The sequence below is a fragment of the Sparus aurata genome, chromosome 6 (assembly GCF_900880675.1).
Source record: "Sparus aurata chromosome 6, fSpaAur1.1, whole genome shotgun sequence".
Lineage (NCBI taxonomy): Eukaryota > Metazoa > Chordata > Actinopteri > Spariformes > Sparidae > Sparus > Sparus aurata.
The window spans coordinates 35,981,754-36,006,618 of NC_044192.1; the positions used below are offsets into that span (position 1 = coordinate 35,981,754).

General features: G+C 40.5%; 1 protein-coding gene across 1 annotated transcript; it reads right to left on the minus strand.

The window, feature by feature from the left end:
* Positions 1-5,006: 5,006 nt before the first annotated feature.
* LOC115582624 (uncharacterized) lies at positions 5,007-12,192 on the minus strand. The gene is made up of 6 exons (XM_030418687.1): positions 12,091-12,192; positions 8,907-9,126; positions 7,686-8,707; positions 7,064-7,133; positions 6,726-6,891; positions 5,007-5,672 (listed from the first exon to the last, which is right to left on the minus strand). The coding sequence occupies exons 2-6, from the start codon at positions 9,112-9,114 to the stop codon at positions 5,522-5,524; spliced, it is 1,617 nt and encodes a 538-aa protein (XP_030274547.1). The 5' UTR covers positions 9,115-9,126; positions 12,091-12,192; the 3' UTR covers positions 5,007-5,521.
* Positions 12,193-24,865: the final 12,673 nt, after the last annotated feature.

The following is a 24,865-nucleotide window of genomic DNA, read 5'->3' on the forward strand; positions in this document are numbered from 1 at the left end:
ACATTATCCCGCTTATTACACGGCTACTTGCCAACACGAAAAAAAGACGTCACACAGTATGTCTTTTTACAATTTATTTGTTACCGTTCAGGCGTTCACAGTGTTTTTCAGCAGAGAAATAGTTCGCCAAACTGATGCCGTTTCGCTTCTCCCTCTTTGCTGCTTTTGTTACGCCCTGAAAAGGGGAGTGAATGAATGAAACTCTCGGACACGATACTTCTCTTCTGGCAGCTTCATTCAGAATTTATTGTTTACACAATTATATTCACAAATAGCATCAGGGTAGAAAAACATAAAACGTTCAGATAATCAATAACCAACATTTCAAATATTTATATTATCTATAATTGCAATGAACCAAATAATATACAATAGTAAGCAATTTAGCCTTTTTGCCAGTTAATTCACACTATAAACAACAACATTCATTACTAAACATACACATAAACAGTCAGTTATGCACACAATATGCGCTGTGCCTGCGGTCACGTGACGCTCTGTGCCTGCGACGGAGTTTAGCTAGCTGCTAGTTAGCGTCTCGGTTAGCGCCACTCCAGAACCCGAACATTAATACCCAAAACACCAAACTCAGTCGGCTCATTAGCAGAACATCATCTCGAACATATTATTTTACCATTCCAATAACATCAACTCCAAAATCACTCTATACATCCTCTACCTGAAAAGGGGAGTGAATGAATGAAACTCTCGGCTGAGGCAAGATTGAAAAAACAAACGCAGCAGAGTTACCTCAAGAGCTTGAAAAGGTTGGGAGCACTTTTTTTTATTGTGATTTCAACAGTGTAGACAATACATGTAAATGGTTGTTAGTACATGTACATATTTTAAAACCCTGTACTTTCTCTAACAGATTCCTGAATTACCACACTGTCAGTACCAGCCTGAGTGAGATCGATACGGTACTCCATAAAGAGTGTATGGAGTTCATTGAGTACATTGGTTCTCTGCAGAGAGAAATCTGCAAACTAGCGCGTGAAGAGATCACTCAAAAGAGGTAAGTTCAAGTGTTTGTACCCGGGACATGCACATAATTATACAGGGGCGGGGGCTCAAAGTCAGAAAAGGGCAGCACGTGCACAGCGTGGCCAAAAAAAGTTTCAGGCCTTAATAACACAACATGTAGATTGATTAATGTAAAATTACTAAACAAATTCATTATGGAAAGCTAACGTTTTAGCTGTGTATCCTGTGTAGCTATGAGTGATATGCAACTGCCATTTCTTTTGTGTCACTGTCAAACCTACAGAAATCATGTCTTTTTTTTCTTTTTTTTTGCTACGGTGGTGCTGAAAATCCAGCAGCAGAACGCATATAGCAGAAACACTGACACATCTGATAACCTTCCGCAACGATTGCAGGCTCTTTGGTGAAGCTCTGCTTTCAATGAAGTTCTATCGTGTCAAATGAATGGACTTGTGGAGTGACATGAAGACATGAATCAGGGGCACGAAAACGTTGACAGCGGTGGCCGGTCATTATGTTAACCAATACCCAACCCGTGCCTTGCGCAACTTGATACATTTTCAAATGTTGAATGACGGTGGACAGCGAGAGACAAATTTGAAACGCAATCAGTAGATCTGCTGTAGCTGTAAACTGTCTGTTTTACTGTTTGGCATTTATGTTGATAGTTATATAGCAAAGTCGGCAAATTTCAGCAGCCTGCCAATGGCGTGTGACATATTTATTTTACTCGCCAAAACATATTTTTACACGCATTCGGCGAGTGGCGGGTGCCAATTTTAAACCCTGCCTGAGAGTTAGCAGGCCTGTCTCCCCCCAGACACACTTTACAAGGGGCACTCAGTCCTCCATTTGACTCTTCAGTACACTCTCAATGTCCTGTTACAAAACCTGATCATAGATATAAGACCTGGGCTGAGGCCGAAATTCTCGAGAGTTTTCCAGAAGTAATGGTGGTGGTAAGTGATGGTGCGTCCATCAGCGCTGCGCATTGGAAACAGGAGCGGACCAGCATAGAACGACCCTGGCTTTAAAACGGAGAGAAGAAGACAACGACGACAATGATCAACAACAGTAACAGTCCACGACAAAAAAAAACTAATGTAATACATCTATTGCTCTTCATTGTCATCCCCATCATCTTCTTATTCTCTCAGTTTTAGAAGCCAGGGTCGTTCAGCGCACTAGCTATCTACACATAGGTACTGAGCTGTGTCAGTCAAAATCTAATTAGCCAATGGGGTCGCTCTGTTAAAAAAGCCCGCCCATCCCAGAGGCTTGTCCCAAAACTGCAAACAAAAAGTCAGAGAGCGCAAACGAGACAGAGCTGCAGAGAGACTGCAAAGCTGCGAGTCAGCACCAAAGTCTGTGTCAAGAGAGAGAGAAGCAGAGGGGAACCGTAAACAAAATAATGCCTTATTAGAAGAGCAAAAGACCAATACTTAACAGTATTTGACACATTTAAAAATAAAAACAATTTTTTTGGCCTTATTGATAGAACAGCTGAAGATATGACAGGAAACGGGGAGAGAGAGAGAGGGGATGTGACACGCAGCAAAGGGACACAGGCCAGGAGTCGAACCCAGGTCCGCTGCAGAGCCTCGGCACATGGGACGCGCGCTCTACCAACTGAACTAAATTGCTTTTGCTCTTTTAACAATCTGATGCTGCTGTGACAAACAAATTTCCCCGTCTGCGGGACATCAAAGGATTTCTGATTCTGATTCAGGTCCCGGACGAGCCCCAAAATATGTTAGTTAGTCAATTAGGTGTCACGAGGCTGAGGGAATAGGAGGTGGACCCAAACGCAGTTACTCACAGGAGGCAGGATGGGAGAGAACAAAAAGCGAGCTTTATTCAAGAAGCTGAATTACACAAAAGGGAGCCAGATACAATAAAGCACAAAAAGAGAACAGAAAGCGAAGTGGAAACCAAGGACAAAACAGCTAAACAAAGTGCAAACAAAAGTTCAAATCAAAAAGGCAAAAACGAAAAACACAGACTAGAGACATACGAAGAGACAAACAACAAACCGCAGGGAAATATCTGCGTCTTCTCTTGGTGTAAACAGGGCAAGAGACACAATCAGGCACGGAAATCTAAATACAACACAAGACACAGAACCATGATATCAAAACATAACACAAAATGAACCATGACATTAGGAGTCTTTAAATTTCAATCCAGTTTGAAATAATATATACACAAAAAATGATTTGCCTTTAATGGCATATGTCACCCCTTTCTTGTTCTTTCACTACACCACTTTTGCTAATCAGATGTTCAAATCTTCTAACATCCCATTCCTTTCCAGAGACACATTTTATAGAACGAATCAACTGTACTCTTTTACTGTGATAATTTTAAATTTGTTATACTTGGGGATTTTTGTAATAATTAAGTACTCATATCATCATCCTCAAGGTGCCCAGATGCCTTTTAAAGCCTTAAAAGTCTTCACTTTCAAATGTTTGACATTCAGAGGTTGACTCATGTCTTTCATCTTATTGTGACTTTTGAGATGTTTCTGACCATTTTTGAACGATATGTTCACTGACATGTTACTCAAAACACGTGTGCACAGTTAAACTCACAGAAGTGTACATCGAATATTCCCAACTCCACTGAGACACAGGTGACATACACAACATTTCACACAAACAATTCTAAGTCAAAAGACAAAAAGGATAAATTAAATAAATAAATAACAGATACACAGATGATAAAATAAAAAAAACCTCTCAGATAGCAACACTCGTTTATTACAAAAATAATTTAACAAATTGTTGTCTAATCTTATTGGTACAGTAAAAATACTTTATTAATTATACTTGGAGTCTTTTATGTGTAGAAGTCATATATACCACCCAAAGCCAGGAATTATAAAGCAAAGTGTTTTTACAGTAGCTCAAAAATGGTTGCCAGGGCGGGGACTGGCCCAAGTAAAAGGCTCCAGGTGTCTGGGGCGATTTCGGCAATCCACTCGACCCGTCTTGAAACACTGACCAAAGAGTCTAACGCACGTGCGAGTCGGAGGGTGAGCAACGAAACTGAGCCTGACAGAATCAGGCACAATGTGTCGCTCAATGAATGCTTCCTTAAGGTACCACGATGCTACCCCTACCCAAACCCCCGGCAGCAGCAGCTAAAGATGATAGAATGTAATGAAACACATCACGAGCAAAGTTAGAGATACACTGTAACAAATTGACTGTAGAATTTACAGGAAATACCTGGCAAAAAAAGTTGCCAGTAAAGTAATGTAAATTTGCTATTAATTACTGTAGAAAGGATTACAGTTTATCACAGGATAACTTTTACAGGTTTTTGTTGTAAATAAATTACAGCAATTTGTTGCTTTTTTTGGAAAAACAACTATTAATTGTAATCTAGTTTACAACATTATCTTTTATTCTATTCAAATTACAGAGGTTACCTGGCAACTAAAGTTGCCAGTAAATAGCTGTTAATACTTCACAATACAATATGTTGTTGTGAATGTTTTTACAGTTAATTTTTGTTTTTCACATTAGCAGCTTTGCAAAATATGCATATTGAATGAGACCAGGCTTGCTGTTACAAAATTCTTCAACATTGCATTACATTTTCTTCACCTTAAATAAAACCAGTCAGAACTGCAACAAAACAAAACTTTATTAAAACTCAATAGTTTTACAACATGTATCACAACTCAATTTGAATCCCCATGAATAAAAAATAATGAATAAAATAATAATAATAATTGAGAAATAACACCAATCTCATTTCTGCCTGTTAAATATAAGGCTTCAGACAGAAGCTGGTTAGCCTATAGCACAGACTGAAAACAGGGAAACAGCTAGCCTGGCTTTTTCCAAAAACAACAAAATCTGCTTACTAGCAACTTTAAATCTCACTTTTTACTGGGCGTTATGTGCCTTTAATAGACGTGGTATTAATCTTCTCATCTAACTCTCCGACAGAAGGCCAATAGGAGTATTTCCCAAAATGTCAATGTCAAACAATTCCTTTAAAAAACAGGTCATGAAAATATACTCCTAAACACCTGGGCAATGTAGTTTCTGGCAAAAGTTACCCAAACAGATATAAACAATGTATTTTTATTGGGACAACTTAGAGCTACGGATTTGCTGAGCTAGTGAGTATTTGCAGCAGAAGAATGGTGTATAACGGATTGACTCAATATAAACTACAGTGTAAACAAAAGATTAAATGGAAATGTTGCCAATCTTCAACATTAACTCCATCTATCCGAGTTAGGGATATAGTGTGAAAAACGCCTGCTGTTGTTGCTGATGTTCTCGATATCTCTGGGGTGCTCTGTTGTTCTTCTGGCACCAGCTCCGTCATGACAGCGCTGTTGTCGGAAGAACAACAGATTTTGCAGCTGCGCCAGCTAAATCCATTATTCACACTATATCCCTAACTCGGATAGAAAGAGATATGGTTGAAAATCTGCAAAATTTCCCTTTAAGAACAATGTCCACTCATATAGTGGGGAAGACAAGAATCCTCATCTTTTGCATATGACTTAAGCTCAAAGCCATTCAAAGTCCATTAATCGCCTGAGGAGAGAGGAGACGTGAGGATTGACTGAGCTGTTCTTCTTCTCATGCACCTTCCCACTTCTTTGGCTGACCAGTTTTGCCGTCTTGGTGCCACTGGTGGGGTTGAGTCCAATGAAACATCTGAAATCACAAAATCACATGAAAAGAAACTTCATGAAAAAACTGCGTTCACAGCTGCTCCACAAGAAAGAGTAGAATATCAGGTTGTGCAAGACAAGCTAATCATTTGCCCATCCAATATGAAAAACTACAAAACATAAAAAAAATAATAATATTAAAATAGAATTCGGCCGGTAATAATTTTTCATTATCATTTCAGTTGTGCTGTCCAGGCAAGCTGAGCCAGGAAGTGGCTCTACAATGCAATGACTAATACAGTGGAAATGGTTAAAGGGATAGCTTGGAGTTATTGTCACAAGATTGCATGAGTTACTGATCAGTAGTAATATAGTTGCATCAACATAACCTCAGGCAGCATCTACTCTGGTTGGAGATTTCACAACTGGCCCAGGCTTGGAAGGACAACAATGGCATCAAACAAAACACACCAACATAAAATGTTTTGTATTCACAACAGAATACACCATATTTAGTGTATGTTGCTGCTTCCCGGTGCTGTTAGACCACTTCTTACATTGGAACTATTTTGTTTGTGAAAAATAGTTAGGAAATGCACTGCAGCCTTTTAACATATCACATCACCACCCAGGCCCCCTAAAGTGCGTAGTAATACTGCCATTCTGTAACAAACTAAATTGTTCCAAAATAAGGAGTGGTCTGAGGGCACCAGGTAAAAAAGAAATCACTAAATATTCAGTTAATATGTAGTCTGGTGTGGATTACTAAAAAAATGTGGCATGTGTGTTGTGGTTTAAAATGTTCTTCAGTAGTTGTCCCAGGATGCTGTTGCTGTTGTTGGGCTGGTTGGGAGATCTCCAATTAAAGGACTCTATGCCCAGGGTTACGTCCATGCGACTACATCACTACCAATTGGTAACTTGTACATAAATTTATATCTGTGCCATACACTCCATTATAATGCAGCCTGTCCCTGGCTTGAAAATGGTCTTGATTGTTTATTTGTGCTGGCGAGTCAAAATAACATTTTATCCCGTTACTCATGAACTTTATAAAATAATGATCAACCAGAATTCTACTTTATCACAAAGTTACCTTTGAATGAATTCCAGTGTGCAAGATGCTTGCTCCTGGTACACCAGATTAAAGTTGTAATAGCTTGAAAAGAACGCTGCCATTCCAGCCACGAAGTTAGGATGTGGAGGCACAACCACCTGACCCTCGATGCTCAGCATCCATTGAGTTGCTGTGAGCACTTCACCTAAACATAAATAAGAATATGGTTTAAATGTTAATGTTTTATCTGTTGCCTTCCACATAATATCCATATACATATCCACATGTTAAACTGTTCAACTAATACGTGTCCTTCATATATTCTCAGTCTTTGCAATGCTTTACAACAGATTTAAAAAAGAAATGGTATACACTACCTAAGACAATTAGTCTCGGAGAGTCAGGAAGCGGTAGTGTTCTTTCGATGTCAGTTGCTGTTGCTAACACCTAAGAGACAAAGAAAAAATACATTCAAAATTGACATAGTCATTACCCTCAGCTCAACAGTTGAGGGTAACAAGATCATACCAGTAAGAGCCAAAGTCACCATAACATACTTTATTATTGTTGATAATTGTTGACTAATTGCACATTTTTTGCTGTTAGCTGCTGATGTTTTGTGTACTGTGAGTGTATTACTAGGCCTTTAGTGGTAAAGCGCCTACTAGTGTCATAATCGAGAAGTCAGATGTAAAAAGTTGATTAGTCAGCAGTTGTGACGGAAGGAGGATGCCTTACAATTAGTTTGGCTCGATACAGCTTTTTTGACTGTTAATTAAGAATATTTTGGATTACCTTTCTGTGAAATACAGTTTTTTTGGATACTTTCTTAGATTATAATTTTAATAAAGTACTTTATTATTTCTTCCTGGAGAGACAAGTAAAGTCAACTCTTCTTCTGATTGTGTAGCTTAGTGAGTGACCCTTCAATTTGAAATGGATGCACAGTGGAATGTTAAGAAATAGAAACATGACAAACTATAATAATTTCACACTTACATCTGCCTGCAAAATGAGTCCCTCAGGGTTCTCTCTGAAATGCGCCATAAGTAGGAGGATCACACATGGGCATGGATCACACATTTCTTCTCTGTTGTACTTCACCAGGATGCATTCTATCTCATCTGCATTAGTCCCTGCTGGCTTCTGCTGGAAAAACTGAAGGATCAGCTTCCCTTTTTCTTCCATAGCCTGCTCCATTTTATCCAGGATGTCAATGTCTGTGAGTAATTTGAAATGGCTGTATAGCTCTTTTGGTGTAAAAAGATATGGCCACTCATTCTTTAACTCATCAATCGAAGGGGGTGGGTTGGCATTGATGTTTTTTCTTTGGAGGTAGTAGGTTGTTTTCATTAACTGAGTCAAATGTCCTCTCTCTGCACCAGCTGGCCCCTCAACGCAGTAGAGGTCTTTCATTTCCCTCTGCTTCTCTTTGAGACTCTCTTCTGTTTCCTCCGGTGGACAGTCAGGCTGCCATCTCACACAGCCATATTGGTCAGCTGGTCCTCTAGCTGTGTCTGCAGGTGAATTTGAGACCCTTCTCTGCTTCCTTCGTCTAGAGATAGCACTTCCACGATTAACATGTTCTACTCGTGTTTTTAGTTGAGTCAAAAGGGATCCATAGCCACTGCCAATTACAGTGCCATCTCTCATGACATCTGCAAAGCATCTGGGATGCTGCTTTACGATCATCTTGGCCACTGTCAGGCACTGAGATTTTGATGGATTCAGTTCAGTCAGCCTCATTTCATCAACAGTGATTCGTACCATTTCCCTGCGGTCTTTAGCAGATGGACGTTTCTCCTGTGCAATGGCAGCTGTGATACTAGCAGGCATTCTGTTCCAAGGAACATTGAAGTTTTCAGGCCAGGCACTTAAATTCACAGTCATTCTGGAGCTATTACTGCTTGACAGACTTGGAGGGCTGGAGGTTGATTCAGAAGATGGAGGATCATCTGAAGTGGTACTGTAGAATATGTCAGAAGGCTCTACAGGAGTTAGTGTCAAACATGTTGTTTGCTCTACAAGGAAAAAAGAATTCAGTTGTTATAGCACCACTTTATATCTACAAACAATGAAATCCAAAACTTTCAGTAAAATTATTTGTTGTGCATTCATTACCCAACCTAAATGTGACAAATTACATAACATGTATAGTGTACCACAGTACACAGCCATGAGCTTTTCTGTTTTGCTTTATAAACATTATCTAAGACATACCTTCGGTTTGCCAAGCATTGAGAAGCCTCCGACACTGGATAGGTGTGATGTTGGCAGGGAGATCCTCCTCTTTGATGAATTTCAGGTCAGATTGGGATTCCACTCCAATGCTTGCAAACTTGTTCAGGAGGGACTGTAGTTTATCCTCTGGAAGGCTAGGTAATATAGCCAACACTGCTTGTCTTATGTCCTCCACTAGTGCTGACATGTCAGTAGATATCTGGAAGGGAGTGATGAAATATAACCACCAATGTGCCATTCAGCTTGTACCCCATTAATGGATAATAATCAAGGAGGTCTTCTTGCTTGACACACATGTAGTTGGACTCCTGGACTACCTCTGTTAGACTGTGAATACCCAAATCAGCAAGCTCCACAGCCTGCTGCTTCCCCACAACAAAGTAGACACAATCGCTACGATGGCTCAAAATCAGCTTAATCTCACCCATGTGAAGGCCCTCATCATCTCGTCCTAGAACAACATGCATTCCTTTTTTGTACTTTGTCCCTCTGACAGTGACAGCATTAGTGGCTACAGTAGTGTCATGTGTGAAGCTAAATGGTGCAGTTGCAACCTTTATGCTCTCATTATAGTCACCAGGATAGAATTCAGTTCCTTTTTCAACCTGGATGACAGGAGGGAAAAGACTGCCAGCAGCTATGTATGCTTGAAGGAGCTGGTGTCGCTCTGCTAGAGTAGCACACAGGTTCTTAAAGTTGTGCAGTTTTCTGGCACACTGTTTGAAGAAAGTATGCTTACTTTCAAATCTCAACGTCCAAAGTTGGATGAGAGGTCCAAACTGAAGAATAAGCACAGGATAGTGACAGAGGTAATGGTGCTTTGGTTTAAGGGGATGGTGTGGAAACAGCTCCACTCTGGACTGGATGTATTCCTCGATGAGAACATTCAAGTAGGCAATTTGATCGGCAGTAATTGCTGGTGCACATACATAAGCAACTATCTCTCTCATGAGCAAAATCAACTTCCAAACACCATTTTCGCAAGGATTTTTGATCCTGTCCCCAATTAACAGAGGAAGTACTCTCAACAGGCACCAATTCTGGACGGCATGACCACTTAACTTCTCACTACCGGGGCTGAATTCAGGAGGTTTGTCATCTGCTTCATTTCCAAGGTAGGTAAACTGACTTATACTTCTGTTCAAATCGACATAAGTGAAGTGTTTTTCCTGGTTTACCAAGTGGTTGATGCACAACGCCATGTCAACAGAAACAACACCCTCAAAAAGGTCATGTCTGAGACATGGTGGAAGACCAGGCTGGCAGACATGAAAGTAGCGCAGCTGGTTGAATATGGAGTCAAATTTTATGCCACACACTGAGTCGGTGTTCCTTGCTCCTAGTTCTTGTACATGCTGCTGATATGACTGTTTTGTTCTCTTCAAACCAATGGATAATGGACTCAACTGAAATGTTTGTCTGTCTATATCACAGAACCTACAAAAAAAGGTACTCTTGCTAAAATTTTCCACAAAGCCACCAATATTATGAGAACCAAGATTATCTCCAGCTATAGCACATACAGAACCTCTAATAACTTTGCCATCCCTCAAAACAATACCACTGTCCTCTAGATCCTTGAGATCTTTTAGCAGTGGACTGAAAACCATTTCCTGTCCGAAAAACTTGAAGTCTTGTTCCCTGCAGAGAAGTACAAGCTGCATGTGATCAATATTTGATCTGTTGTAGGGCAAAATGTTACCAAGTGTTAGATACACTGCCAGTACCTTGTGTTTTTTACGCCCTGATCCTAGCGGATTGACGACCTCAAAAGCATCTTGATAAAGGATCAAGGCTAACGATGATGTTTCAGTTTTAAGTAAGATGTTGTCAGTAGTATTCTGTCCATCCCATAAATCCTCGAACACATCACGGGTAGAGAGGTGCGAATGGGCCTTTTCATACTGCTTTTTGAAGGCTTCAGATTTAAAGAGAGAAGTAAGAGTTTCCTTTATTGGCACGTACTGTGCAAAGCATTCTTTTCCTGAGTCATTTGTACCTAGATACAAAGGTAGAGGTTCAACATAAGAGAAGCTGTTTTTAAACACTGACTTGCGACGCTGATCTGTACGTAAAATGTTGTTGCCCTTTTTTAATATATCATCTTTTGTGAGCTCCTCAATCACATTTGTAATAGTCATGTCAGGCACCCCAAGCCCAGACAATTTCTCTTTGAGTTTTGAAAATAGATGCAACTGTGCAACATCATGAACTTCTTGGACCTCTTCAATGATAGTCTGAATTACTGTCGCTGGCAAAAGTAGCTTAGCCTGAAGCTTCAAATAAAACAATGACAAGTTCTTCAAAAAGAGGTCTTCATCCACACTATCATAAAGTTCTCCTGTCTCTGGCTGTTTATCATCCTCAATGTGAGAGGTGGAGGGCTGACTCACAGGCTGAGATGGGTTTTCAGACTGTGCTTCTTGGGATGGGTGTTGAAACACCGCCACATGTTCAGCCGAACTGTTTTTGTGTATTCTCGAAATATGAGATGCAAATGTGGATTTTACACCAAAAGTTTTCTCACAACCCCTAAAAGGACATGTTATTTTCCTGCCCTCTTGTATATGGCCTTTCAAATGACTAAGGAAATCCTTCAGATTTGTAAATGTAATCTGACAAAATTCAATTTGACAAATCTGTGTTGTGCCAATTTGTTCATGCAGCACTGCTGTGAGACTTATACCCCTTATGATCTCTGTATAGATGAGACTTGAAGGCTGCAAATTTTCTGAATGCACGGGTACAATCAGGTACACCACAGGTAAAAGGGCAGTTTGGTGCATTACTGTGAAGTTTCATATGATGAGTAAAACCTATTATAGTTTCACTCTTATGGGCACACTGTTTGCAGTGATACATTTCTAGGCTAAGAAGAGCAAAAAAGGAATAAAAAAAAAAGAAAAGTTATTAAGGTTGTGTGTCCAAAACAACAACACAAACACAATAAGCACAGCTTTAACTAACCACATTGGTGCCACACTGCGACACGTTTTTCGCAAGGGCTTTCTGCCAGTGCAGCAAGGCTATCAAAAGTAGTTTACTTGAGCTAACTAAACTGATAAATTAGCGCAGAGCTCATGCTTAATCCCAAATCTGTCAAATGCCACAGAAAATGATTACACAGTTAGACACAACCATATAAATGACGAAATGTTTTTACCTGCAAATTGTCTTCACCGATGTGTGTTGGTGATCACTGTGCCATCAGCGGTGGTGCTTTCCTCTGCACCTGTAACGTTTGACACATTTGCATCGTTTAGCTAAGTTGATGGAGGTTTTCCTCAGACAGTGGGACACTTTATTTGCCTCTACATCAGTCATTAAAAATGTAAAGTATTCTGCTGTGCCCTCTGTGTTTTGATGCTTAATGGGGCGGAGCTGTCAAACACCCAGAATCGATTTAGCAACATTTTGGGAATCCATTGGTCAATTTGGATGATTGACACCTCTTTCGAACCGTCAGAGCCAATAGAATCGAGGTACAGTCCCTAAATCCATGATACAAACACTAATCCGCCAATCACAAGGAGGCAAATACACTGCGTGCGAAGACAAGGGCCCTACCTACTCCACCTGTCCTCCTGAAACGAAACTTATCCTGAACTGTCAGGAATCATTTCAAAGTGACACAGACACATTAGATTAGCCGGTGGAGCGGTGTAATGCATTCGGACACACAAATGCATTACACCGCATTAATATAATATAATACTATCACAAAACAGCCAGTGTGACACATAATTCATGATTATGTCTGAATAAAGTGATGTTTACTTTTGCTCCTCTTCGGCTGCTGTTTCACTGAGTTTTGGGCGCAGGATGATGAGACTTATACCGTTAAAATTTGTGGCGTCCCAGCTTTCATATGACATACTGTTTGTATCGTTAGCATGAAGTAGCTTAATCGCTAGCACCGATTTTGCGGACGTGTGCAGTTAGCTTGTTTTTTCTACCTGCTAATTTAGTTGCTTCGCGTCGGAATTGTGTTTCCATTAGGTAATAATGGTATCGTGAGCTTTTATCTTAGCTTCATTCTGTTACGTGGGTATGCTGCATTAATATGTTGCTACATGGTAAGCATGCTCTTATAGGGTGTATGATGCAGCATGCATAGCTGCCCGCGGTACCGGGGACGCTCGGGTTGAGAAGACTGAATCTTTGTAACTGTTAACGTCAGGTTCAAAGCACGGCTTAGCTAAGATAAATAACCATTACACTGTTTCGCCTGGGAGCGCTTGTCTGGAATGTTCTCTGAAAACTCTCTCGCTAACTTCTTTGAGGACATGCAAACCAGGCTGATAACTTACACGGTCAGCTTTACGTTATGTTAACTAACAGTTAACAAGTTGAATCACATTTTAATTCTGTAGGATATTTGCGTTCAACTTACGTTATTTACTGGATGAGTGTTTGAACACTGCCTTGCTCCTCTGCTTCCGACATCACCTGTGCACATGTGCTCCTCTTTCAAATCTGATATCAACAGTATTTAACCTTAAAAAGCATCTTCTACAGTCAGAATACAACTTGCCTGTCATTTTACAATATGTTACTGTGGGAAAATGCTGTCAGCTACTGTAATCATTTTGGACCTATGATGCATTGCGGTGTACAGTTATACTTTGTAAAATGACAGAACAAGAAGTTACTGTAAAATGTTACTGTAGGAATTACAGCAATTTGTTACAGTGTACGGAAGGAGGTAGTTTTTTCCCAGGCAGTTTGAGTCCCATGTGGCATCCTTTGTTGTTTTTGTACATAGTTATACATAATTAAGTTTGATAAAATTACTCATAGTTACTTATAGTTGATATATTTAGATAAGTCAGATAGTTATTTTTAATTAGTAGGAGTTAAATATTGTTAGTTAGATCCCTCCACATGGACTCTGCCATGACATGGCGTTGAGGCTTGAATGCCTTGGTGATACCAGGGAGTGTCCAAGTCACTAGTATCACTGAGGCCAGACTTCAGAGTCATAGAAAACATCACAGAAACACACAGACAGAAACTTGTCCAAGCCAATTAAGGAAAAGAGGAGAAGAGCCAGAATGAACAAGAGCTTGGGCAAGTTGAAAACTCTCATCTTGGATGCATTCAAAAAAGATAGCTACAGACACTCTAAACTGGAGAAGGCGGAAATCCTGGAGGGGACGGTGAAGCATCTCTGGAATCTCCAGAGGGCTCAGATGACCGCAGCCCTGAGGACGGTCTTGGGAAAGCACTTCGGCTTCATAAACCCCCCGTTCTTCCACTTTTAGGAGGTCTTATACATTTTCAACAAAAATGTTCCTTTAATTTTCAACAAAATGTTCCTGTAATTTTAATTTTCAACTTTATTTTTATAACCCTTCTTCTAATTTTTATACACTTAATTTTCATTATATAGGGATTTTTTACTGTTTCATTAGGGGTTTAGGCATTAGGGAACAGCAAATTTAACCAAAGAGACATTTTGAAAGTCAGTAAAGTGGACGGCCAGACACAGTCGATATTTGAGGATGTGGCTTCTGGCCTTAAAGAAAAATGTCCCCTTCCCTGACTACCTAGTCCCTCACCCACCCCCTCCCTCCAAACACCTCCAAGTAAGGAGAGTCTTAAGGACAAGGTTAATCGTTTTCCTTCTGGGGGTGAGGGATTCGATATGATATCTGGTGAATATTGTGCTGAAAATTCACATTAGTTTTCCTACTGACAGCACTCTCTCACCTCGATCAACAGGGATACGAGTTAAACACGGCCAACGTTCTCCTTTGAGAACGTTAGCATGTAAGACTTATAAAACAAGGGATGGGGTGCTTAGTACTAGTTAAAGTCCTGTCTTATTTGAGTGTTTGTTTGTTACTTTATCCCCACTAGAGAGTGCTTTGAACATCAACTACTCCAAAAATGAGTATTTGCTTGATTGGATGTTCTTTTTTAGTAGCAGTTAGAATAAAACCCTCCCCAGGTTGATTGTGTCCCCTTTTTACCGTTTTTTTTTTTTTTTTTTTGTTGGTGTTGAATATGTATAAAAATTATAATCTTTTGGGGGTTCTCATTTTGTGGTTTTTATTTATACTTTGTGTACATAGGTATATATATGTATAGCTTGAATGTATGAGCTCTGTGCGATCACTTGCTTTTAATAACCACAATGATTACAGTAGTAATCCAATTTCCATATTTCAATCTATGACAACCCTCAGTTACACCATGAACTGAGGGTTGCAACCTCTCACTGAATGAGTGATTGCTTGAAGGAGAACGTCGGCCGTTTTTAACTCTTATCCCTGTTGATCGAGGTGACCGAGTGCTGTCAGTGGGAAAAATACAGTGAATGTCTGGCACAATATTTAGTAGGTATCACAGAGGCAGCTTGAGTCAACCTATGTCAGCCAGCATAGGTTGGCTCTAACTGCCACACTGATACCTGCTGATACTGTGCCTGACATTCACGTTAGTTTTCCCACTGACAGCACTCTCTAACCTCGATCAACAGGGATATGAGTTAAGGACGGTCGACATTCTCCTTTTATGTGATATATTTAATCAACTTTGGTGTTTTTGTAAATAGTTCAATTGTATATAGTTAGTTAAGTTTGTTAGTTCTATATAGATGTAGTTTTAGTTTGATATAGTTTGTTAGATTTATTTAGATTTACATACTTTTTGTTATAGTTAGTTGTAGTTACATGTAGTCATAGTTCCATTAATTGAGTTGTATATAGTTATAGTTAGGGCGCTCCACATGGACACTGCCTTGACGTGGCGTGGAGGCTTGGGTGCATCGGTGATGCTAGGTGACTTCCAGTTACCTAGCATCACCGATGCCAGACTAAAGAGTCCAATAGATGTCTGACAAATGACTTACTTGTATGGGCATAGAATACTGCCATAAATCGCGCGCACAAATTGAGACTCGTGCGCAAGCAATAAAACATACGTGCGCGCAAATCAAACATCCGCGAGCGCATTTCTTTTCCCCGAGCGCTTTTCCAAAGTTACAAAAAATGATCAGCATTTTATCAGATTAATGTCAACGATGGAGGAAAGAAAAGACAGCACTCAGACAAACATACTGAGGTTCATTGCTCTGTGTGACATTTTGCAAACATTCAAGTCAAGACACCAAATCACAATACTTGTCATTAAGGCATTCAGGGCTGTGTGGTTTGTCCCGTTTATCCTAGTGGTGTTGCCGTACTCTGCTGTCCGATTGGCGAATACGCTCAACCAATTATTCGGGGATACAATGGTGATTGGCATGCCCCAAGGCCCGCCCCCTTACTGACAAAAACGGCCATTAAAAAAAATCACTCGCAAGCGAGCAGAGTGAAAGTTTTCTGAGCGACGAGAGGAGAGTTGTTTTTCTCCTCGCAGGCAGGCAGATGTTTGATTTGCGCGCGCACGCGATTTATGACAGTATTGTATGCCCATATACTTGCCTTGCAGTTGACTTGTATTTACTTTGTACTTACAGCCTGATCTGGCCATGTTTAATAACCTTAACCTATCAGGGAACATGCCTAAACCCAACAGTCGATAGATGTTTTTTCAAAAAACACATCAATTTTCAGCTTCCACCTCCTGGAAGGACTCCACCTTAATGTCTCCACAAACAGGAAGCGGCTGCGGGAACTCAAGCAGCATCAGCTTGTCTTCTCTCCTGGTGTGAGTCGGTTCGACGTGTGGATCTTCACCTTCAGCTGGTACACCATGAACTGAGAGTTGCAGGTTCCTCCAGTGAACACGCCTCCTGGAACTTGCCCCGGTGCAGCAGGTAGTCACAGATCACAACAACTGTTCGGCCTTTTCCTGCCTTGCAGTGGATGGCAGCAACGTGCTGCTCGTCCTCGCTCAGCCACTGATCCAGATCCTCACAAAACAGCTTGATCAGCTACAGCTGGGGCGCGTCCAGAGAATTTTCTGCTGGAGGGCAAAGGGGGTAACAATTAACCTGGGGGGTCGCCCTAAAAATTACTTTTAAAAACTGAATAAAAATCTCAGTGTTCTGTGTACTTACCAGTTTTAATCATCACAATGAAATTTCTCTTTCTCACATCCCTCTTGCGTTTCCTGGTGGGTCTCAGGAGTTGTGGCCGCACCAGTCTGTAGTAGACATCAAACCACTGTTGGCAGAAGAGAAAGAATTAAGGTTAATATTCTGACAGGTTCTGATAGGAAATGTGATGAACTTCCATGCACCTCCTCCTCTGACAGGGCAAAGGCGGCCACTTGCTCTGCTGCTGTCTTGTGCTCCTTTACCCCAATCACCCAATGTTGCCCTTCTTTTGCCCTGCCAAGCCAGTCAGGATATCACTTTAATTAGTGAAGTTAATGACTAAAATATCAGGGGGAAATTTACCAATGCAGACCAAAAGATTACAGTAACAGTCACAGTCATATGCTCTGCTCTCGTTCTTTCAAAACAGCTCAAATATCTCTTCAGCACCCTTCAGCATGTGCAGCAGCTCCGAGTTGTCAATCTCCAGCAGTATCCCAGTAGTTTTACCAGCCAAGTTTGGCTGAAAGGCAGGAATAATTGGATACAGTCGCTCCCCAAGAAGCTGTTATTGATCCATGAGTGAAGCTGCCGCCAACATGGAGGCAGTGAGAGGCTGTTGTCCTTGAATGTGTATAAGCGGCTCCATCACAGGTGCAGAAACAACCTGTTGTCTTGTCATGAGTGCAGGTACATCTCTCTCTCTCTCTCTCTCTCTCCCCCTCTCTCTCATTCTCTCTCTCTCTCTCCCCCTCTCCCTCTCTCTCTCTCTCTCTCTCCCTCCCCCTCTCTCTCTCTCTCTCTCTCTGGTGTCACAGAGGCCAACGTGCTGCTGGCGTCACAGTCAGCTAATTCTGTGAAGTACAGCTTCACCTTCCTCATCATCTTGTTCTACTTGTGGAAGGACTCCACCTTAATGTCTTCACAAACAGGAAGCGGCTGCGGGAACTCAAGCAGCATCAGCTTGTCTTCTCTCCTGGTGTGAAACGGTTCGATGTGTGGAACTTCACCTTCAGCTGGTACACCATGAACTGAGAGTTGCAGGTTCCTCCAGTGAACATGGGGATGGTTTCAAACAGAAACAGCATCTTTTTACATTTTTTCAAAGATTTTTATCTGGCATAGACACCTTTTATTAAGCAGTAGACGGATCGGAAACACGGGAGAGAGAGGGGGATTTCGAACTGGGGTGGCATGCGCTCTTACCACTTGACCAGCTTCGCGCCTCAAACAGCATCTTGTGGAAGAGCAGAGCGACGGGTTTGTACAGCAGCTGCTTCCTCAGCAGGAAGCTGTAGTAGATGACATAGCGCCGCTGACTGGGGATTGTCACATCCCTCTTGTCTCGTGTCCGGACCTCTCCGTAGAAGACAAGCTCCTCCTGGAACTTGCCCCGGTGCAGCAGGTAGTCACAGATCACAACAACTGTTCGGCCTTTTCCTGCCTTGCAGTGGATGGCAGCAACGTGCTGCTCGTCCTCGCTCAGCCACTGATCCAGATCCTCACAAAACGGCTTGATCAGCTACAGCTGGGGCGCGTCCAGAGAATTTTCTGCTGGAGGGCAAAGGGGGTAACAATTAACCTGGGGGGGCCGACCAAAAGTAACAAAAATGAAAGCTGCCACTGATCGCCCACTTCAATAAGGGCAATCACTTCAATTTATATTGTACAGTTACACACCGTTTGTTTTCATCTTGCTTTTCTTGGCCACATTAAATCTGCTGGGGGTTCTCTTAAGGCCCCCCCACACCGACCAGACGTCCAACTGCCTTATCCGACCACTCTCCGACCACTCTGTTGCCTCTTGTCTGACCCGTTCGGCAGAAAAGTTGCATTGAACACACTGCTTCGACGTGCTGCCAGCTCCACAGTAGGGTGTACATTCTGCGCTTGCGCGAGATGCAATAAGAGGGTGGCTCTAAGACGCTAGACTAGAGGTTTATGCATGCAACTCTCTTTACTTTCGATCAAAACGAAACTTAACTATTTCAGACAAAAACAGCTGCATACTAAACATGCAGCGAGGCATTACCAAACGAACACAGATTAATTCGTCCTGAACGGACATAATAGCAGCTAGTCTCATGCCAGTACTCCAAAACATGAAAACAAGAAATGACGGAACGGAGTGCGTAGTAAAACTCAGCGCACACAATATTCCGTCCCCCCACACACCGTGCTGATTCGCTAGTGTAAAGCCAATCAGAGAATCCAATGGCTCAGACAGCCGACAGCCAACCTCCTCAGACTTCGCATGTTCAATTGGATCAGACAACGTCCGAGTGGCTCCGAAAGCTTCCGACGCAGCTGAACACACCGAACATATTTGTTCCCGACCTCATCCGAGTCTCTCCAAACACTTCAGACGTCCAACGGTTGGGCCAGTGTGTTCCTGCCTTTACCAAGTGGTAACACACAGAACACTAGCATGTTTGTTGTACAGAGTTAGCAAGAACATTCTTACAATGTAACAACAATATCCTTTAATAATAAAATAAATTTTAAAAAAAGGCCTACTGGTCCTACCCTGTCCGTGCTGAGTACGAGGGAGGTTGTGCAGGGCCTGCAGCTCTGGTTTGAGAAATGTCTGGAAATATTAAAAATAAATCCAAAATGAGTCTGAGAAAAATAAGAGGAAAACAACATATTATTTTTTGGCAGGAGACTGGCCTCAGTGATAAAGAGCATGAAAAGTTTAAACATTTGGCCTTTGGAAATATATTGACATATTACTCATCTTAGAAACATGGACAAAAGAGAGGAGTTATAATATTAATCTCAAACAAAATTATGTTCCAGATCTCAAAACATATAAAGGATACTGAGGGGAGACAAATTCTAGTAAAAGGTTACATTGACCTCAAGCAGGTAACACTATTAAATGTGTATAGACCCCCAGGTAATGATAAAGCCTTTATAAAGGAAAATATTCGATCTGATTGCTGAAGACACTGATGGGTCCTTATTTGTGGTGGAGACTGGAATGTACAATTACATCTCTCCCTTGACTCCACTAATATAACAAAAAGAATTAATCCTGAGACAGTGACTGTTAAGAAACTTCTCCTTGAAGCAGGTTTGATGGATGTTTGGAGGGAATTAAACCCAACAATGAGGCAGTTAACTTTTTCTCCCACCCTCATAATGTCCATTCAAGAATTGATTACTTTTTTATGTTTAATTCAGAAAGACACAAAATTTTAAAATGTCAAATAGGGGTAAAAGATATATCAGACCATGCAGGTGTATATCTATCAGTGGCATATCCAGGATATTTTTACTGGGGTGGCCAAAATGGGACATAATGCTAGTGTGGGGTGGCCATGGCATAGCGAAGTGTAATGCTACGTACGCGGCTGACCGCGGTTGAGATTAAAGAACAGATTGTCTATGTTTAAGTGTAGGGTTTGCTGTGTATTAGCAAATATACAGCATACACTTAGGCAAAATTGGACCATCCTTGTTAAATAAAATCATGTATTTGAGTACATGACAACTTCAGGTAACAAAACAGAACTTGACATATCATGCTTAGCAGGTGGAGCTCCATACACTGCTGAATCAAACTCATCTCTCACTATCTCCTGATCTGCTGGGTGTGGCTGGTCAAATGTGGGAATACACAGATATCTGTGAAATCTGAGACATCAATAGGCTAAAGGTTCTGACACACACACACATACACACACACACACACACACTCCTCACAATAAGTTAGGGATATTGTTATTTACATGAGTGCTTTTCCTATTTGGTCTGAATTTTAATGAAATAAGTAAAAGTTCCCTTTGATATTACTAATAATGAATGAGAAGAAACACCATTTTCATTAGTTTAATATTTATTACCCCAAAAATTTAGACAATAACAAGGATAGCCCCAAATAACAAAAATTGACAATGTCAGTAGCGGGTGTTTCCACCATTTGCCGCAATGACAGCTTGACAGCAACGTCTCATGCTTCTCACTAGCCTCATGATGTTGTTCTGAGGCAATATGTAAGGCACACTGTTCACAGTGAGACCATTACGTGGAAAACACAAAATGAGGTGTGTCTATCACCCCAATACAATTGCCTCCCTGTCCCAAAACTCTCTGAAGTGAAACAAACACCATATGTATGAAATCCACTGAGTCTCTCACAATATCCCTAACTTATTGTGAGTAGTGTACATATATATATGTTGTTGTTTTTTTCACACTCACACATTCATACACAGATACATACATACATACAGTTGTAATTGTATGACTGGAGTGACAAACAACTTGAATGTGAGCCTACATGGTACATTCCATCTATCCAAGCATGACCTACCATCCTGTGCAGGGGGAGCTGACTGCCCTTTGTTACTACAGCTGTATTGAGGCTGCTGACTGGACCGGGCCATAGCTATTCTCTAAATAACCCTGGGGAAATGTAATTCATTCACTCAATCAGTCAGTCAATTCACTGTGAAGTAATAGCTATAACTACAAACATCAAGCAGGATCATTGTCAAATGGGGTTAAAATCTGTGTGCAAAATACAAGTGTTCATGGGGCTCTGGAACCCCTTAAATAACAGATTTGACGCCATTAAAATAACAAAAAGAATGAAGTTGTCAACAATGTGCTTAATTATGTCTATTTAGAGTATCTACAAAGGTTTATTTTTACATAACTACCGACATCTTCGATCACTTTTAATAACACAATTAACACATATTGCATCTCAAGCATGTGTGGCATTTGAATGCAATTTGCTCGGCTTCTGCCTATTTAAACACCTAAAAAATATGTGAACTGTTAAGATGAGCTAAATGATCTAAACAAAAAGTGCTTTATCTCTAAGAGCAAAAAGTATCTAAACAGCCCTTAAATCACAGAGCAGATAAATAAATCCCAGCTTGTTCTTGTGTAATAGCTAATTAAATCTAGACTGTCACACTATATTTCACACACTGGTTGGTCAAAAATATAACATTAGCTCTACTGAACACTCACATCTGCAAATAACACCCTCAGTCTTAAGTCCAGACACAGCTGTTCATATTTCATGGCAGTATGCAAATAATTTTTTTTCTTCTAAAATGCTAACATTAAATGCTTAACTTCGTTTGCAGACTGCTAAACTAGCTCCTCTTTTAGCTGCTACTTAGTACTAGATAAAGTTTTCCTACATGTTCAGAGGGAACTACGACATAACTAAACATTAAATTACCTCTCAATAGACAGATTTCAGCGTTTTTATCCAGCAGCTGATGTTGTCACTGTGGCCGTCCTCCTGTTTCATTCACGACCGGGCCGGACCAGCAGCAGATGCAGTGTGCTAATGGCTCACCGAGGAAGGTGATAACATGGCTGAGACGCACGATGAAAGTGAGGATGGAGTAGTTGAGGAGTTTCGGTTCCAAGGCCCAGAGCTGGAGGAGGCCGGCTCCTCCAGCCCCTCCACCTTGAGACAATCTTCACTGACTGTACTACTGGGCCAAACTTTTAATGCAGTCACCACAGTGGAGCCCAAGTCAGTACAAACCAGGGTTGAGGAAGAGGTTCGCAAGTATCTGGAGGCCCCTTCACTTCCTGTCACTGATAACCCTCTTGAGTGGTGGAGCTCCAACGATCTTGTGTACCCTCGCCTAGTCAAACTGGCCAAACGATTGTGTATTCCTGGCACGAGCGTTGCTGCAGAAATCGTGTTCTCCACTGCGGGGGACATTGTGTCAGCACAAAGGAGTATGCTCACTCCACAACATGTGGACCAGCTGGTCTTCCTCCATAAGAATCTGGTTGTTCCAGAGCAATGAATGTTGTTCAGATTATTTGATCAGTCATAAGTTACACAGTGTGTTCTGTTTTATTACTGTGTACAGTATAGCTAAGCTGAGGCTACACTAAAATGTGTGTAAAGGAAATTAACTTTCCATTTGAGTAACCATGACCAAAAATCTGGTTGTTCTAGACCACTGATTCAGTACTTCATTACTCACAACACAGTGTGTTGTGTTCTGTTTTGTTTGCTACTACAGTATATAAGCTACAGAACATTGGTTCTATTTCCTATTTCATTTTGCCATTTAAGTTGCCATGAAGATGCAAAGTATTACACAGCTGTCCTGTGACCACAGAATGTTCCAAAGCATCTGCATCGTTGTTATGTGAAGAATAAAATAAATATATAGAATTTGGACATTTATTCACAAGTGTGGACATTTTTTTAACAGTGAAAGAATAAGTTTAAAACAAAGTAAAAAATTATAAATTGGATAATAGTGACACTATACAATATTGAAGGTGCTGTGAGGGTGAAGTCAAATAATTCAGCAGCTGACTGATGTTAAATGGAAGATCAATAATCGTTAATAATTGAAAATCGAATCGATAATCGTTAATAATCGAAAATTCGATTTGTAATCAATATGAGACTTCAATAATCGGAATCGAATCGGGACAATGGGCTGATTAACCACCCCTAATGGCAGAAGGCAAGGCAGTCCTTAAGACCCTCGCCAAATCTTTTAAAAGATATCTTAAGGTTCATCAGCACCTTGATTACTGCTTAAAATTCAACAGGAAAACTTTGGAAAATGGAAACATTAAAGATACTTACAAAAAAGAGTGAATTGTTATGTATTTCGTTAACTAGCCCTTAAGACTGTTTAAAAATGTTGCTCGAGCAAATCCAAATATCGGTCTCCTTTGATTAGTGTACTCTGCGTTTTTTTCCTAAAAGTCTCTAAATTAACTCAAAATCTCATAAGAAATACATCTAAAATGTCAATGAATTAAATCAGATTTCTGACATGAAAAACTGAGTCAAATTTGGGGTAATGTATTATCTCTCCTGGCTTGTCTTTTCTCCTCTAACCTACATTTTGCTGTGTTCTTTTCTCTGTCCTCCCCTCCTCTTTCTCCCACTCAGCAAATACAAATACCTGTCTTCTTTGATTAATGTACTCTGCGTCTTTTACACTTAATCAGTAATCAATGACTTGTTTACATATGACTGAGGGAGGTGATGATGGAGCAATTAGCTGAGTTTCACTGTACTTGTGACTCATCAAATATCTGTACTCTGCATTTTTTTCCTAAGAGTCTCTAAATTACTTTTAAATCTCATAAGGAATACATCTAAAATGTCAATGAATGAAATCATATTCCTGACATGAAGAACTGAGTCAAATTTCGGCTGATGGTCATCTCTTCTGGCTTCTCTTTTCTCCTCTATCCTACCTTTTGCTGTGTTCTTTCTCTCTCTTCCCCTCTGCTTTCTCTGCCCCCTCCTCTTTCTTCCACTCCCTTCTCTTTGATTCTCTCAAGAATATTTTCAGAAGCAGAAAGAACTATTTCAAACTGAATATTCACAAGACTCCAAATTCTGCTGTGCACTGTATTTATATTTATGATATCATCAAGGACAGACAGTTCTGTGCACTGTCTGCTACAAGAGTTTGAAAAGGTCCACCTCCTGTTTACACTTCCAAAATGCTATAACATGTAATATAACATATATATATATATATATATATATATATATATATATATATATATATATATATGCTGCTAAAAAGGATTTATTTATTTTGCTTTCATCTGAAGCCACAAAAGCCATTTTATTGGCTACTAAAAAGCTTTCATTCCTGAAGACCCTCAGAAAAGAACAAGAATAAGAAATAAACCCTGCTGTCTTACAAGAAGCAAAACAAAGCAACTTTCATTGCTACTGAAAAAGCTTTTATTATTCGAAGAAAAAAAGAAGAGGAGAAAACATTTATACCTGGAGATTTCAATAAAAGTCCCATATTTATACCTGGTGATTGCATATTTGACCATATTGTAAAAGCTACTGTTTTTACAATACTGTAAAAACACTTTGGTTGGGGTGGCAACGGATGGTGGGGGAGGTGGGATGGGTTGGGCTTATCACCCACCGTCCTCAACTACGTCCTCATCTTGTTGGTATAAACAT